General features: G+C 37.8%; 1 protein-coding gene across 2 annotated transcripts; it reads left to right on the forward strand.

The window, feature by feature from the left end:
- Window positions 1-4021: 4021 nt before the first annotated feature.
- Window positions 4022-17675, forward strand: LOC116777467 (LIM domain kinase 1). Of its 2 annotated transcripts, XM_061526189.1 has the most exons (18): window positions 4022-4164; window positions 5375-5465; window positions 6465-6579; window positions 8049-8179; window positions 8482-8538; window positions 9606-9677; window positions 10532-10676; window positions 10794-11047; window positions 11298-11415; window positions 11637-11765; window positions 12446-12568; window positions 13280-13417; window positions 13666-13752; window positions 14307-14405; window positions 14673-14827; window positions 15009-15204; window positions 15296-15586; window positions 15709-17675. In XM_061526189.1, exons 1-18 carry the CDS (start codon window positions 4143-4145, stop codon window positions 16522-16524), a joined length of 3039 nt encoding a protein of 1012 aa, XP_061382173.1. In that variant the 5' UTR covers window positions 4022-4142; the 3' UTR covers window positions 16525-17675. The 2 variants fall into 2 exon arrangements, with proteins under 2 accessions (XP_061382173.1, XP_032526913.2); XM_032671022.2 differs by lacking the exon at window positions 9606-9677.
- Window positions 17676-18609: the final 934 nt, after the last annotated feature.

Below are 18609 nucleotides of genomic sequence, written 5' to 3' on the forward strand. Positions count from 1 at the left end.
TAGGCGTGTTTTGTCACCAAGCAGTTTTTGAATTTTGAAATGAATTGATAAACCCAATACCGACTTTAAAAATCGGGAAAACTGAAAAAGACAATTCTTATATTGAAACCTACTATTGTTTTACCGAAATTTAACGTTTTAGCTAAATGTGCCGTTTTAGAAAATAAATGTTTTTAGTATGTAGTAAAAAGCTTTAGTATTCTCGCCATTCATATCCGAACATTTCCCACTATATAAACATTATATATTATGTCCAGAGGGTGTCCTACTAAGTATTTTTCCGATATTTAGTCTTGGGCATACGGGTACGCGACCCCGGATCCTCGAGCCACCACTTTCATACCTCTATCCTCAGTCCATGAAGGTGGTGTCCTGTACCTCCCCTCATTCCCCTTCCTAACCTCTTTCCCCCCTTCTCTATCTTCTCCTTTACTGGTTTTACCCGTAAAACGGGGTTTTGGAGGTCAGACGGCAGTCGCTCCGTTAAAACCACTCCCGCCACTCTTATGGTTGCAAAAGTTTATGGACCGGGTACGGCTAGGGCGTCGCCGATAAACGACGCGCAGGCACATCGCCCTACACCTGCGATAAGTGGGCAAGGGCTACCGTGTCAAGTACGGGCACGGCTAAAGACGTTAGTACCCCAAAGGAAACTCCGCTTTGCAACGTGGAATATTGGCTCTTTAACCGGACGATGCAGAGAACTCGCAGATGTACTCATGAGACGTCGGGTCCAGTGTGCGTTCCTCCAGGAAACTCGCTGGAAGGGTAATAAGTCTCGGAACATCGGACAGGGTTACCGGCTGATATACACTGGGTCGCCTTCAGGTAAAGCTGGTGTAGCGGTAGTGCTATCTGAAGAGCTTCGGAATGGTCTTCTTGAAGTTGATCGTCGCTGCGACCGCCTGATGCGGGTGCGGGTACTGATCGAGGGAGTGATTACTAACTTGATCAGTGCTTATACTCCTCAGGCTGGATGTAACGGGTCCGAAAAAGAGTCATTCTGGGAGCAATTTGAAGAGGTTCTACGTGCTATACCAGCTGCTGAAGTAATCATAGTTGGGGGGGACTTAAATGGCCACGTAGGTAGGGCTGCGGAAACGTTTGATCGTGTACACGGTGGTTTTGGTTATGGTCGCCGCAATGCAGAGGGAGAAAATATTCTCAGAACCTGTATTGCGTCTGACTTAGCCGTCGTGAACACGTTCTTCCAAAAGACTCCACAGCACCTTATCACGTATAAGAGCGGGTCCCACTCAACCCAAATAGATTATCTGCTGACCAGACGGTGTCATATCGGCAAGGTGACTAACTGTAAAGTCATTCCTGGTGAAAGCCTGACGGCCCAACATCGGCTTCTTGTCATGGACTATGTCGTTACCCCGAAAAAGAAAGTGGCCGAGAAACGTAAGCCTCGCATCAGGTGGTGGTTGCTGAATGGAACGATGCAGACCAGCTTTCGGGCAGAGGTTGAGAGTCAAAATCTGTCGACTAATACCGAAACTGCTCAGGAAGTTTGGGATCGAGCCCAGTCAGCAATTATCACAGCAGGTAAACGAGTTCTAGGCCTTTCTAAGGGAGGACGGGTCATTGACAAGGAGACATGGTGGTGGAATGACGAAGTGCAGGAGGTGATTCGTGAAAAGAAGACTGCCTTTAAGAAGTGGCAGCAATCAAACTCTCCTGAAGACAGACTAGAGTACATAGCAGCGAAACGTGCCAGTAAAAGGGCTGTTGCCAGAGCCCGCAGTGTTAGGTTATCACCATTATATGATACACTTGAAACTGCGGAGGGGCAGAAGCTCATTTACAAATTGGCACGAGCTCGGGATAAGGCGACGCAAGATATCGCAAAATGTCTTAGCGTCAAAGATTCCCAAGGCACGTTGCTGTGTAATCATGCCTCTGTGAAGGAGAGATGGAGATGCTACTTCAAGGAGTTGCTAAATACTCAGCACCCGTGCAGTCTTCCAACCGAAATACCTCCTAATCTTGGACTTATTGCCCCGATAACACCTGACGAAACTCGGAATTGTCTTCGACGCATGAAGAATCGGAAAGCGGTGGGACCCGACGATATTCCGATCGAAGCGTGAAAATCATTGGGCTCTCTTGGTGTGCTCATACTGACGGACCTTTTTAACCGCGTCTTGAACACTGGGACTATGCCACATCAGTGGCGTTACAGTTACATTACCCCTATATACAAAGGCAGGGGCAGTGTTCAAGATTGTGGTAGTTATAGGGGCGTTAAGATCATGAGTCACACCATGAAGCTCTTTGAGCGTATGATCGACCTCAGGCTCCGCCGAGAGTGTACTGTCTCGGAATGTCAATATGGATTTCAGCCAGGATCGGGCACCTTGGACGCCATCTTTGCCATCAGAACTCTGATGGAGGCATACAGGGAAAAAAGGAGAGCTCTGCATGTCGCATTCCTAGATCTGCAGAAGGCCTTTGACTGCGTGCCTCGTCAATGTATCTGGTGGGCATTGCGATTCAAAGGGATCCCTGAGGCCTATATTGACATCATCAGAGACATGTACCGCGATTCCGTTTCAATGGTTAGGACTGCTGTTGGCGATACAAAACCCTTTCCGATCTCAGTAGGGGTTCACCAAGGCTCGGCTCTTAGCCCTTTCTTGTTCAATATAGTGCTGGACACTGTCTCGGCTAACATCCAGGACCAGCCTCCATGGCTGATGATGTATGCCGATGACATAGCGCTCATTGATGAGAGCAGGTTGACGCTAGAGCGAAGAGTGAACCTCTGGAAGGATACGCTTGAGAACGGTGGTCTTAAACTAAATGTGACGAAGACCGAGTACATGGCTTGCGGAAGCCCGGACTCTTGCACTATCCATATAGGTCCTGAACCAGCCGTTAAGTCGGAAAAGTTCAGGTACCTTGGATCTATTCTGCATGAGTCCGGAGGCATCGATCACGATGTCCAAGCCCGGATCAGCGCTGCTTGGGCGAAATGGCGTGAGGTCACAGGTGTGGTCTGCGACCGCAGAATACCTACCAAGCTCAAGGGAATAATATACAAGAGCATAATCCGACCGGTTCTCTTATATGGAAGCGAATGTTGGCCAACACTGTCCAGGCACACTCAGGAGCTTCACGTCACGGAGATGAAGATGCTGAGGTGGATGTGTGGCGTAACGCGGGCTGACCGTATACGTAACACATTTATCCGAGGTAGTCTTGGAGACCGTGACGTAGCGGATAAGCTTCAAGAGAGTCGCCTGAGATGGTATGGCCACGTTGCACGCCGGCCTGAGAACTACGTCGGAAAAATTTGCCTTGATATGTCGGTCCCTGGAGCAAGACCCCCAGGACGCCCAAGAAAGCGATGGCTGGACACCGTGAAGCAGGATATGAGAGCCAATGGACTTACCACCGCGGATGCTAAAGACCGTGCAAAGTGGAGGAGTTTGAGCAGGAAGGCAGACCCTGGCTAATGCTGGGATAATTGCCAGGAAGAAGAAGAAACATTATATATTAGCAGTGCATTATTATAGACTACAACTTTTTCAATACCTAATATTAGCAGTGGATGGTAAAAAATATTATTTTATGGGATATGTACACACTGCGAGTATATAGAATTCTTTATCGGTTATAAAAATATTAAGTGAAGTGCTTTATAAAATAGTCAAAATAGAGATCATAATTATCTAAGATCAAACATGAAATAACACCATTCTAATATTTTACATCATCAACTTAAGGCAGAGAAAGCAGAGTAATATTTATTCCTGGCTTCGAAAAGTTTTTGTTAAGCTGGGAGTACATAATTCTGTGTTGTCTTTTAAGACACACCGAAACCAATTTTTTAATTTTATAAAAATTTTACTGTGAGATTTATTTAAAGTCTTGATTAAAAGTCACTTTTACAATTGACTATAATAGTCGTGATCGAATTGAGACACAACAGATAAAAATACAGATAAATTAAAAAACAGTGTATCTCTTGCTTATGTCTCTGGTTATTAGTCATTCTGTAAATGATGTAAATGTCAATTCTATGAAAATATTTTCTATTGAGTAGGTACTACCTACCTACTTAAAAGATCACTTCAAATAAATTGTATTATTTCTTTATGTTTTAAAACATCAGTGATTCACTATATAATGAAATGGAGGAATCGAATCAAAAAGGTGAGTGCTCTTCGTGATTTTAATATCAATTTGTATTGTTAAAATGAAAATATATTATTATTATTGTGTTTTTTAATTTTGACATTGAAAATTGCGTGGGTTAAACTAGTTTTATATTCATAAAAGTAATTATCTTTTGTTTTACGAGCTTATTACTTAACAATATCAGATTTATATATTATTATAATTTATCTGTTCTGATAGAGGTAAATTAAAAATCCTTGGATATACATGTAATTACAATGTAATTAAAGTTATGATAAACTTCCGCATTTGTATATTTATATAAATGCTCAAAGACAATACAAGCACTTAAATACATAAAATATATTTTTATTCCATACATAATCTATGTAACAAAAAAGTTTTGAAACTTCATATTGTTTACAAAATTTAAATGACTTATTAATATGCTTTTTATAATATAGATATAAAAATTTAAAATATCATAAATATATTTATCATGTAATAAATAAAAACAAAATTAAACAGTAAAGAATACTAAACTTTTCTTATAATTAATATTGTAGTAGTATAGTATAATTTAAAAAAAAATCAGTGTTTTGTTCCATCATGTTGTTGTTGAAAAAATAGAATCAAGTTTATGATAAAGATTCCTTAGCCATAATGTAAATTATATTGGTTGTAAATTCAGCTTTTATGGACATAGTTGTGAACAAAGATTTTCGGTATTAAATAATAACTATTCTATAGACATACAGATTGGAAAGTTATATAGAAAAATACTATAACAAAAAAAAGGCTTTGACTGTTAATGGATTTTATGACTGTTTATAAATAGTGGATAATATTAGAAGGAAAATGTATTGATATTTATTAAGAGAGGAAAACCTAAACATTTTCTTGCCAATACTTGTAAATAAGTTTTTTTTTTTCTAAGAATGGACATTATGACTTAAAAAGAACTGTTTTTATATGTCTATGTATGAATATTTATATGATAACCAGATAGGAGAACTGAGTCAACCAATGTTATGAAGTGTTGTAATTTTTTGTATCCTGATAGTACTGTTTGTGAGTTTGTGTGTGTGTGAGTGTGAGTTGATGTGTTTGTGTGTTGTTACTGCATCAATAAAAAAAATATGTAAATAGAATTTATTAACTGTAGTTTATACATATTAAGCTAAGTTATTGATTAATTTTACCAAAAGTTTGGTTTAAGAATTAATGAAACATTCTTATCTTTCAGAAATCCTGATATGTGGAGGCTGTTTAAATGATATCAGCGATGAAGATTATGTATCGGCGTTAAGCCAGGATTGGCACAGAGACTGCTTTCGGTATGTCAATAACCGTTTAATGTGACCTACATAATTTATTATCCTTTTCCAGGAATGAGGATAATGACATTGGCCGTGCTCAGTAATGCCTCTTAATGTGTACAAAACAGATATATTAAAAAACAAGATTTGGCAAGAGACATGTTTCTCTCTAATCCATATCCTTACAAGATATAATAGAGTAACTGGCATCCAATTGTTGTTGAAGTTTTGAGATTGTTTCACAATTTATTTAACAAATGTTAAGTAATGTTACAACAACCTTTGTAAGCTTAATAAAAATAGGATTCTATCTAAAGAGACAAGAAAAGTATATTATAAGTGTATATAACATTCTCCCAAGGTTCGCACATTCTCCATAAAACATTTATGATTTAAAATATCAGAGACAGTAATAATTAATGTCTAAGTTATAATTGAAATAACCAAAGGAACAAATTAATTATAAACATGTCAAGTTGTTGAAAAATATTTCTTCATTATTACATATTTATCAATTTCTTTTTGACGTTTCATGAGCATGCCTTTTTTTTGAAACAATCCTTTCTATCAAAGATTATGAGAATTATTTCAAATTACATAGTAGCCCAGCAGCAACTATTTGTATTTTATTTGTTTGCAACAGTTTTTTATAAGCAAATTCTGTAGCAATTTACTTAGATGCAATTTGTTTTATACATTGTCTTTTACTTTTATTCCATCCATATTATAAATATAAATATATATTATACCTAAGGGGGCAAACGAGCAGACGGCCTACCTGATGGAGGTAGTACCGTCGCCCAGTTTTTGTTGTTACGGAAGTTAAACAATGTATGTGGTTTGAGTTACCGATAAAGATACAGGGTGTAAATATTCTATTTCGATTCATACTTTTTATAACGAAGCGTCTTTTATATATCTTTTTTTTTAAGTTTATAAGATATTATGTTAAGCCATATCCACAAGCGTGACATTGTTAAGATATGTGTATTTTCATTTCTTATACATTGATTCTAGGTGCTCAGTATGTGACGCTCAGTTGACGACGTGGTTCTTTGAGAAGGGCGGCTTGCTATTCTGCCGCGAGGATTACTGGACCAGATTCGGGGATGTCTGCCATAGATGTGGACAGGTATTGTATTATGGAATTTTTTATCATTTGATAAATTTATTAATTTTTCTTCGTACTCGGTTCTGTTGTAAAATTATTGTTATTTTTTCTATATATATATATATAATATTTAAATCATGTTTGCGAATGAAACCTAACATATGTTCTTATTGCGAAAAAATACAAGTAGCATAGCATTGACAAAAACTTTATTATTTAGTTACCCGCTAATGAATTATAAATTGAAGTTTCCTCACCTTATCCTGCTAGTAAAGAAAGTTTTTTCGTTTGTCTCTGTATTTCTAATTCAGTAACTGAAAAACTTTAAATTCTTAAGTGGAAGGCGGAACCAAAAAATCTTCATGTAAATATAATAAATACAACGTAAAGTGAAATAAACAATAGAATCGATTCACTTCACACTTTGGTAAAGTGAATCGATTTATTTGCTTGAACACTTATAGATTATAAAATAATACTTCTGTCACCGTTAGTTTTTAGACGTCTTATTCAAAATGGCTGAATTATGACGTAGATTGGTGCGACACAGTCCTTTTTTTGTATTTTATACAGATTCTTTGCGAATAAGCTAAGCAATAAAAAGAACAAACTATTGTAAGTCATGAGGTCCTAACACTAGTTTGTATCGTCAAAAACGTGCAGCCGCTGCTAGTACTGTCATGTCCCAAGATATATGCATGAAAAAAAATTTACTGTCTTTTATTTTACTTTGACGAAACAAATTCTAAGTCTTTGAAGATTTTGATATATACGCGAAAGTCTTTACTTGTATATTAATGTGAGTAACTCAGTTACGGAAAACTATTTAACGGATGTTTACATTACTAAGAAGTTTTATGTTTATTTAGATATTAAGTAAATTAAGAAACTGAGATGAGCGCTAAAAGACAATTTTTAATTTCTAGTTAACTTATATTCAAATTGCGAAAGTTTATATTTTAATGTTACGTGAAATGCAGAAGTATTGAAGCGATTTGAATCATATATTTTTTTATTGATTAAATTAATAAGCCTCCTTTGATGTCCTTTCTCTACATCTGTGTGTCTTCATAATAACTAGTTTGATTCTAAGATTTCAATAATTATTACCCTCGATTTAATTCTAAAGAGATGAAATCTTAAATACATATAAAATATTTATTAACATGTTTCGAAAAGTTGCTACAAAATTCTCTGTATTGTATTATTCCTTAGCTCACGTACGTTGTGACACGATTAGCACCCGGACGGGCGGTCAAGTCATGCGCGACACCAGAACGATATTGCTCAACTGTCACATTTATACTATCAAACAATTTCAACATTAAAAAACTAAAAGTAAAAATAATAATTGTGCAAGCACTTAATATCATGAATCAAATAAACGTAATTGTTATATGTTCTTGTCCTAACACAGTTGTTTTAGGTACTCGTATATTATAATATATTCAAGAGATATTTATATATTTTTTATTAATTACACAATGGAGGTGGTGTACGGATCCTCAATGGCGGCGGGCGAGCTGAGGTATCATTCCGAGTGCTTCGCTTGCGCCGCCTGCGGATCGCTGTTGGGTGAAACTGAACTCTACGCCCTCGTGGACCGAGACACTTTGTACTGGTAAGATGTAAACATATATATACATTATTTCTCCTTTCATAAAACAGCTATAATAATAATAAGAAAAGTTGAATTTTTACATCAATAAAATAAAGCCTTTTCTGACCAAAGTTTTATAAGTTATAAGTTAATTGTTAAGTAAAATAAAATAGCAGTATTACACTAATGTTACGAGATTTAATTGTCTTTACTGCTTGTTATTTACCGCCATACTATAAATTGAGCTATCGTGTCAATCAGCGCTGTCTGTATGTGTATAGTTTTCATGTGTAATATATTAAATTCATATTATTGTATGTTAGCGGTGGCTGCTCTCCGAATCTTTCGTCCTCAAGATCCACCGCACTTGTCCAACCTCAGTAAGTATTTTAACTCTAAGATTTTCTTAATATAAGTGTATGAAAAAATCACTATTTCAACTATTCATGTATAAATAAATACTAATAAAGTTTGTATAGTATTAAAAATGGTAATGGTTTTGACTGTTCTGTCACTTATACCTTAAATAATCTGTCAAATGTACACTATATTTAGGCTTTAATGTGAGAAGAGGCCTTTGCTCAGCAGTGGGCTCCGATAGGCTGATGATGATGATAGTGTTTTTCGCTCATCCTGTTTGTTGTTAGAGGTCCATATATTGTAACAACTAGACGACACACAACTAGGCCTTAGGAGATTATTTTATATGATAAAAATTTATACAGACGCTGAACCAGGGAACCAATAAAACATGTCCAAGTGAATTTTACTCAGAATATAGTACCAATCGAAAATATATGTAAGGACTTCATGTGTGTGTAATGTGTATTGTACTTACTTTATGCCTTGTAATGTTTATAAATTTTTGAATATATTAAAAAGATACAACTATATAGTAATTTAAATATAAATTAATGGTAAAATTATTATTAATAATACTAACATCGTCATTGTTTTAAACGCAAACAGACTCTAACCAAATCGAAATAAAAATCCATCAAATCTATTCTTTGCTAATCGAAATTGTTCAGACATATTTATTTTCTTTTATTTTGCAACATTTTACACTACGATTTTCTTGTGCAAATATCTATAGGAACAGAAAAATTTATAACTTCGCCGTTAATTGCGGGTAGTTGAGCATTCTAGGAGTATAGGTAACATGCTGAATGGACTGTAGCGGACGTTCCATGGCGTACTTACAAAACATGCTTTGTTTTAATCTTATTTGTTATAAAGGGAAACAAAATTGGCAAATAGAATTATGTACGACAGCAGCACATAGCCTATTCATCAACGAGATATAGATATTTTCAATTAAGACTCGATAGTGCTACGGTATTCCACCTGATGGTAAATAGAAATCTATTGTTACATGGTTAGGGCCCTAATTTAGGGAACTGTCTCAGTTGTTACTAGTATGTATAAAGTGTTGTCCCCCGCCCAGTCCCCCTCGCGAGGCCCCTCGCGCGTTGCTCCGAGCAGCACTCGCCGCCTGTCTCCAGCTAGTTTGTTCCAGGTACGAGCCGCTATAGCGCCGAGTGCTTTAAACGCCAAGTTTGATATCATAGCGCAGTCACACCCCGTATCCTCCTATTATAGTTAATATTATTTGTAATCGTTGAATGTTAATACAATTACGCTTTGTATGGTTTTTTTATTTGGAACTGCATCTTGAAGCTTCCTTATTTTCCTCCGATGTATTTCTACTCTTTTTGGTTTCCTATTAAGTTTAGTTGTTTTCAGTAAAAGTTTTGTTTATGTGCAGTGAAGTATTATATATATTTTATTTGATCCGAACAATATCATGATAGATTTGTTTCTCTTTAACGTTATTATACATTTTATGTATTGTTTTTTTTTGTTTGTTTGATTTAGATGTTTGGATTTTCAGCTGTCCATTCAGTTATTACATAATATATTTGTACTCTATTTATTTATTTATTTATTCTATGTTTTTTTTTATATATATAACTGGTATGTTTTCTAGAATCATATAAGATGGGAACGAATTACTATAATGTGAAGGTAAAATTTGAATTCAGCGATTTTTTTTATGTTTGTTACAACTAACAAAAGGAATAATAAAATAACGGCCCACATTAAACATCTCAATGAAATTAATAAATATTACACATACTTTATTTATAATGTTATTTGTTTGTTGTGAACGTTCGTTTTATATGGTTTTGATAATCTTAGTGTAATAAATTTAATGGTCCCTATTCGTAATAGTATACACAGTTGTCTCATTTAATAAAATAACAGTTTGAGGTTTTGATGGAAAGCATGGTTTTGCATGTGTGTGATATCATATAGGCGTCATATAGGCCGTAGAATCTTGGTAACTTAGAAATGTGTACGGTATGACAGGTTGGATGCCAGCGGAGCCCTAGCGCTGCGAGTGGAGTGTGTGCTGGAGAAAGGAGGAGAGGGCAAAGTACTCCAGGGCGTTAGGGGGAGAGGCAAAGAGGTTGTAGATGAAAGAGGCAATGAACAGACGATCCATCACATACAGGTACAGATATCATGTTAATAACGAAATTTGATTCTTAATCTAAAAGAGTTTTAGGTTACGAAAATTTTACCAAAAAATATTATTGAAATATTTTTAACGGTCTCTTAATTTATACAGCCACCGATAGAACATAATCCGGACACAATAAATGTTAAACGGGGATCATCAGACGTAATGAAAACGTCCAGTAATGGAGAAGATATGAAGAAAGAGAATAAGAAAGAGGAAGCCGGGCTGAAAAGAGAGCGGCTGTTCAAGAGGAAGGGGGAGGACGGGGGGAAGGTGCGGGTCATTAAGAGGAGACAGACTCCCTCCTCACCACTATTGGGGGAGAAAGAGAAAAGTAGCAGCATGTCTAAACTGTTGGACGTGTGAGTTATGAATGTCACATATATCGATACTTGATCAAACGTTAGACAACTAAATCTGAAGTTGCAGGTTTGACTTTAATAACGGATTGAAAGTTTATTCAATATGAATTCAATAAGATTAGATGCGAAAATATTAATTAAAAAAAATGTTTATACTGTTCATTAAAAGTTTATAATTGAGTCGTTATAATCGAATATTACAGCTTAGAAGAACTTGTGTTTTATAAAAACGTTGTCCTCGTTGTCGTAGCTCGGAGGGCGGTCCACCCGCAGCTCCTGGTGTGTTGGACGACCTGAGTCGTGCGCGCTCCTTCAGGACACACGCAAACACGCAACAGAGGGTCTTCAGGGACGCGGATCTTATACAGGTAGGGCTTCAGCGGACAGGTAAGCTGAGAATGATTAGATTGTGTCAGTCAATTGTTTATTTCTTTACTGTGATATATTTAGATAATATTTGAAATATAATTTCAAAGGAAATATTAAAACTTAATATAGGATTTCGATGTAAGGGTCTAGCTCTAATAAATTTGTTGGAATCTGTTCCGCATTGCTTGGCAAATCCTTTGACCATTGAATCCATCATCAGGGTGAACTCCTGGGTACTGGTTTCTTCGGCCACGTGTACAAGGTGACTCACCGCGCTACCGGTGAGCTCATGGTGCTCAAACAACTGTACCGCGTCGATGACACCGCCCAGAACAACTTCCTTAAAGAGGTCTCTATGAATATCAAGATAAATAAGGACTAATGCGTTAACCTTCCTACAGGCAGAACACAGAATTCTGATCATTATATTATGTCCAAAAACCCTTTAATCACTTATTATATAAATCGTTACTTGTTTTACGGGTATCTGTTTGAAGATATATGTGGCTAGAGACATACATACGTGTAAGTCGAAGAAGTTCCACCAAACGTATCTTCGATGGTTTGGAGCAGTTAGTGTAGTCAGAAACCCACTAAATACGAAAATCTTTGGGGATGTATCGATGTTTATTGGTCTTTCACGCGAAAACTGCTTAATAAATATCGATGAAATTTTACAGTGCCACTTAAATATCTGAATTATACAATTGCTCCCGGAATTTCGAGGAATTCCTGCTCTGTCACTGCAAAATTGTTGTATTTGTATGAAAAGACGTGGCACAAATGTCGTTGTCTGTTTTGTCACATCGATTGTTTTAACACACTTCACACTTATCTCTTAAGTCCAATCGGATGAAGCCCCGGACAAAATCTAGTTATACAATAAAAAAAGTGCCTTAAGTCTTGTTAAAACTTAACTAACGACTAAGCAAACGCTTAATACTTAGAATTTTTCATCCAAATCTCTAGTAATCGACTATAAGAGTCGATGTCCGTTACCAAGTATTATGATAGTATCGTCATTTCAAGGTGGCTGTGCTGCGATCACTGAGGCACCGGAATGTTCTTCGGTTCGAGGGAGTGTTGTACCGCGAGCGACTCCACCTCGTCACCGAGTACGTGGCGGGCGGCACTCTACACGACTTACTGCAGGTGAGCTAACAAACTGATATTTATCATCCACAGATGCTATTGTAAATCGTAGTGGCCTGGAGGTTAAAAGGCCCGCCTTTCATACGAGAGGGCGCGGGTTCGAAACCTTGCAAGCACCAATGTGATCTTTTCCGAATCATATATACTTTCTAAGAGTATTTAGACACCACTGACGGACGGTGAAGGAAAACATCGTGAGGAAACCTGGTCTTATAATTTCAAATTATAAGATTGAAATCGCCAACCCGTCTTGAGCAAGCGTGGTGATTAATGCTTTAACCTTCTCCATGTGAGAAGAGGTCTTTGCTTAGCACTGGGCTCCTATAGGCTGATGATGATGATGAGATGCTATTGCTCCTGTCGGAGGGTAGTCTACGCTTGGATTAATTAATTTTTCGTATGTTATAACTTACAAGACCTGATAAAGTTACCGTTTACTTGCCTGGTGGAGTATCCTGCCTCTATGTTTAAGGTATTTTTTAGGTATTATTATGACACATGTTGGCAAGATCTTGTCACACATCTCGTCTGCCCGTGATCACGGTTGCTGCGAAGTAACCGAAACGTCAGGAGTATGTAGCTATAAAATGATGCTTAGTAATCCGATAATACTAGTTTCATATCAATAAGACCTATTTTGGTGATTCATTTTATTATTATCCCAATAAATCATCATGACTTTTGATATCATTAAAATGTTGACTGATCCAGGACAAGTCCCGTCCTCTATCATGGGAGACCCGTGTCCGCCTGGCGCGGGATGTAGCGGCTGGTGTGGGCTACCTACACTGCAGGAACGTGATACACAGGGACCTCAACTCACACAACTGTCTCATACGGCCCGGTGAGGTAAGATCTTCGGTGGAGGAAGCGAACAAAAAATATTTAATAATATGATATGTTTTGTGAACACGGATATCGTTTAGCGAGACGTAACTTTCCAACCCAGCCTCTAAATTATAAACTGATATATTCGTATATGCAAGTTAAGTTTTTGTCAACATTTTTCGTGTTTTTAGTGAAAGGAAAGGGAATAATATCATTAGCGAAAGATCCACAAGTGAATAGTGACGGCAGATATGTTTTTTATGTAACAGGAGCTGACAGTGGTAGTGGCGGACTTCGGTCTTGCTCGGATCGTTCGTAGAACTGACCGTAATGCCTCGAGCCGCAAGCGGTACACGGTCAGCACAAACAAATACACACACACTCGTACACGCACTAACTCACAAACACACACACACACTCTAACTCCCAAACACACACACACATGCACGTACGAACGCCCGCACAAACACACATACACACACGAACGCGCACGCACACACATACACGCACGGACCCACATACACACACACAATAATTTTTCGCAAGTAATCAATGCATTCAACAAACTACAGATTTTACATTGGATGGAATAAAATTTTAAATTCTAAAATTTCATCTGATATAAACGCATTCACAATTGAATCTAATATTGTTATTTGGTTAAACCTCGTAAATAACAAATACTGTCTATTACTTTAGTACTTAACATATTATATATGTTTACTTTTATAATTTTGTTACACATAAAATTATTTAGATGATTTTAAATGAAGATTAGCATTCCTTTATATGTACGTCAAAGTTATAGAATTGAATTAATAAACACACAACCTTACTTAGATTCACATGTACAATATTTCTTTAAGCTATGATTAAAATGTATATAGATAATGTATGTTTAACAACCCAGGTGGTCGGCAACCCGTACTGGATGGCGCCTGAGATGATGAACGGGAACCTGTATGATGAGAAGGTGGACGTGTTCTCGTTCGGGATTATACTCTGTGAGGTTGTATATCCTAATAATTGAAAATACATCATAACCATAGAATTAAATAAAAAATAATTCATAAAAAAAATATATTAATTTATAAATGGAACGAAATTGTCTTCGATAAGTAATTAAAAATTGTAAGAAGACTCGAAAGTTAAATATCTTTTGTAATCTCTCTCGTCTATAACACTAACACTCAAAAAAAACATCAGTTAAGAGAGAAATCTTCTTTTGTTAATATTTATATATGTATATAAGGTATTTATTAAGATTTTGTTTAAGATAATCGGTCGCGTGTCAGCCGACCCTGACTACATGCCTCGGCGGTCGGACTTCGGTCTCAACGAGCGCGTATTCCGCGACAAGTTCTGCTCCACCTGCCCGGAGCCCTTCTACAGGCTCGCCTTCCTCGCCTGTCAACTAGACCCGGACGCCAGGTCATTATTATAAAATATTTTATACCCAAATTATACTCAGTGAGTTACACAAAATACATAGAGTTTGAATATCGGTTCTGCTAGTTTTTTACATATATTTATGATTTAAATAACAATTAGTGGTAGCAAACGATACATGACAATGGTAACATTGCTCCAAATATTTTTTTACATTTTATAGACCACCGTTCGAGGTGATGGAAGTTTGGTTGGATTCTCTCGTGAGGCATCTGTCTGCCGGAGGAACTCTGCCGCAAGCGTTACTACGAGACGTATTACAGTATGGAGGAAGGCACGGCGTGATGACGAGAGACGCGGACGACGGTCCGGAGGAGTCACAGAAGTCAGGGTCACAGGAGGGACAGGGGGTCGTTAAGGTGAGACATTGAAATTATTAAATAATATATCTAATAAAAACCTCAACTGTTTGTTATCTATCACAACTGATGTAATTTGTGACCTCTAAAGAGTCAATCAACACTGGAGCTGGAGCTTCAGTCGCGCGACAGTGAAGGTCGTGCACTCGGCAAATGCGTGTCAGCTGGGGCCTTGTGGTCCGCCGGCCCCGCGGCACCCGGGCCCCCCGCCCGCCGCGCTCGCAGCACGCAGGCACTCACGCCGGGTTATATACTAAGACCCCACCAAAACGGCATCGACGTCACCAGAGTCGACGACATCTCTTGCTGGGTGGACCCGCACCTGCCCGCCTTCATGAGGAACCAGTCCGAGGAGGGATTGCAGACGAGCTCCAAGAGAGAGGTACGTTTATAATAAAAAAAATATAGTTTTATGCTGTTCCGTATGTAGTATTATCCTGTTTCAATAACCTCAATACATGATATAATTTAAATATACTTTGTATCTCTCTATTATGTCGTCAGATCCGTCCCAGCGTTCCGTTCTGTCGTCACGATAGTATACCGGCGTGTTCAGACTCAGACTCTTCGGACGATGACCTCCTGTCCCCCTCCCCCCTCCCTGCTGCTCCGCTCCTGACTGATATTATGAAGAAGGGTGGCGCCCTGCTCGCGGCCCGGGGCAGGTATGACGTCACGGAGGAGGCTCCAGGCAAACAGAGGGGCGCGACCGACGACGACGCCGGGAAATATAACAAGAAGTCTCCGGTCACAGCTAAATGGATAGAAAACATTCCGAAGGCACAAGCGGCCAAACCGCCGGAGAAAACCGGATTCTTCACGAAAACTCTCGGCTCGCCGAAGCTTCGTAGGTTATTCCGACCGAACAATGCCGATGCGAACCATAAGCCGGAGACGGACAAAGACCGCTCCAAGAGCAATTTCTTCGTCCAGAAGCCGGCTGGCGCTGTACGATCCGCTTACAGGGTGAGACCCGCGAGTGACGAGCGTAGCGACTTGAACAGGAACGTCCTTGAATGTGACATCAAGCTGGCCAACATGGGCACGCCCATGACGCCCACGTTCAGGAGACACCAACCCGTGGACAGGGATTTCAAGGACGGCAGGTTCAGTTACCGCGAGAGAAGGTTCGATCCGCCCCGGACTCGACCCCCGGACAAGATGGCCGACAACAAGAACAATATCATCACGTTAGCGGAAAAAATCAAGGACAAAGACGGTAAGGACGCGGTGAAACGAAGACCGATCGGCATCACGAGGAGCAACTACGTGAAGCTAGAGAATCTAAGGATTAGCAAGGACGGGGCTCATCTGGTGTAAACTAGAAAGATGACGAGAGAAAACACGTCTTTAGTATTAAGTAATATATATATACTTGTTGACCGGTGACCAACTTGAAGATATTAGATATTTAATAAGCAATATGTCTATAGTTTATCGTAATAGGAAATTGGCTCCTCGTGCTCGCCTCTAGTTAAATATATTCCTGTTTTATATTGAGATGTTAGCATTAAGTTGGTCACCGTTGTCCGTAGAGTTTGATATTTTTTATCAAATATCTTTAATTCCTTAGGGTGATTTCGTGCTAAACGCAAACAATGTAAGATTATGTAGTTGATATTTCTTGCCAAGTTTTTTATATACAACTGTCGATTTGTACTTACGTCGGGATAAAAAAAAATATTTACTTACGCTTGTTACTTAGGTGAAGGTTCATATAAAAGAAAAAGCTTTTTATATCCCCCTCCCCCTCACACACACACACACACAGGTGTGTCATAACATTATTAGAGTATATAAAGGATTTATTATCGCATATACCTGTTATTCCAATATAGGCTTCGCACAAGCGTTCAGAGAAACTAAATGTTTTAAAAGACATCATAACGTAGCATGTTTTATATTATATTAGAAATTGTTACTCATATACAAATGTTACGTAATAGGTTTTTTGAATATTAAATTTTCAACGTAACAATACTTTATACATTTTTTCATATTTATATCGAAAAAGTGCTTTGAAATTATCCATTACATCAGTAACTTTCCATTTTTACTATCTAATTTTATATTTCTAATATTACTAGTTCTCTTATATTTTATAAATATATCTATATTTTTTATTGAGCTAACAACATTAATTTATTAACATATTAAGTAGCGTGACGTTATTTAAGGCTGATTTAGCGACAGGGTGCCATTTTTTAAAATAAGGAACAATGTTAAGAATGTTAAGTTGCAAGTTATGCTTTACACCCGGAATTCTTTATCTGGGTGAGGAAATCTAATCTGATCACTGAATCTCGTGCTCAGTAATATAAATTTATCTGTGATACATTTCGTTTGTAAATTGTTATTGAAGCGAGTGTCGAGTTACATAATGTACTACCATCCGCTGTGAGGACGCTCCGTCTCTTGCATTCCAGACGCCTTTAACTTTAAGTACAAGGAATAAATGGTCATATAAAATTCACGTGCATTTTTTTTATGACGCTACCTCTGGATACATTAACAGGTTTATTTAATTTTATATTTGTAAAAGGATCATTTTATTTATTACATATCAAAAATAGGTTTGCTTTGAAGTTGAATCTAAGTTTGTGGGACTGCAACCCTGGTCTCAGGGCCGCCAATTTGGAAAATGTTTTTATGGTATTGACAAGTTATACATTTTAAAATAATAAATATCTCCAAACTTCGGTCATGTAACATTTAGTCCTAGAAGTAAAAATAATGCATATGTGTATCTTAAATTTTACATATTACAGTTGTGGAAGATGGTCGAATCGAATCGAAAGAACCATTTACAGGGTCTCTGAATCTTCCAAAGAAAGCCCATATCACTATGGGCCCACAGTTCCCAAACACTCTCATAGTACTCTATAAAAATATTGAGGTCTTTGTAATCTAAATCTCCAGCAATGTCAAACAGCCAAGTTAGCCTCCAATAAACTTGATGTGAAGTGAACAGAGAAAAAGCATTACCTCCCTCGGGGCAAAAGTGAATACTTTAGAAATAATATATAATATAGAAAGCTCAAGTTCAACCTCATATATAGTACTGGAATGGTACACAGACACACCAACGTGGTCTTTTTTAATTTATTCAAAAACGAGCAGTGAGTATCGTCCACGAGCCCGTACTCACAGGCCGCATTGAGCCATTAAGTTTCAGGAGTGATCTCACTTCGCTGTGTCTGTTCTAATACTTGTATACATGAGATGTGTTCCGGGGAACTGTTTGACATGATGCCAAGGTTGCTTTTTATCTTAGCTCCTCTCTCCATCGCCGGGGTGTTCATCCTCACACATTGGCTCCCACGTTGACAGCTTAAGGCGTAAACGATATGCCAAGTTAAGGACCAGAGAGACATTTATTTTCACCCCCTCCAGCACAAGACATGA

This window comes from Danaus plexippus, chromosome Z, assembly GCF_018135715.1.
Source record: "Danaus plexippus chromosome Z, MEX_DaPlex, whole genome shotgun sequence".
Taxonomy (NCBI): domain Eukaryota; kingdom Metazoa; phylum Arthropoda; class Insecta; order Lepidoptera; family Nymphalidae; genus Danaus; species Danaus plexippus.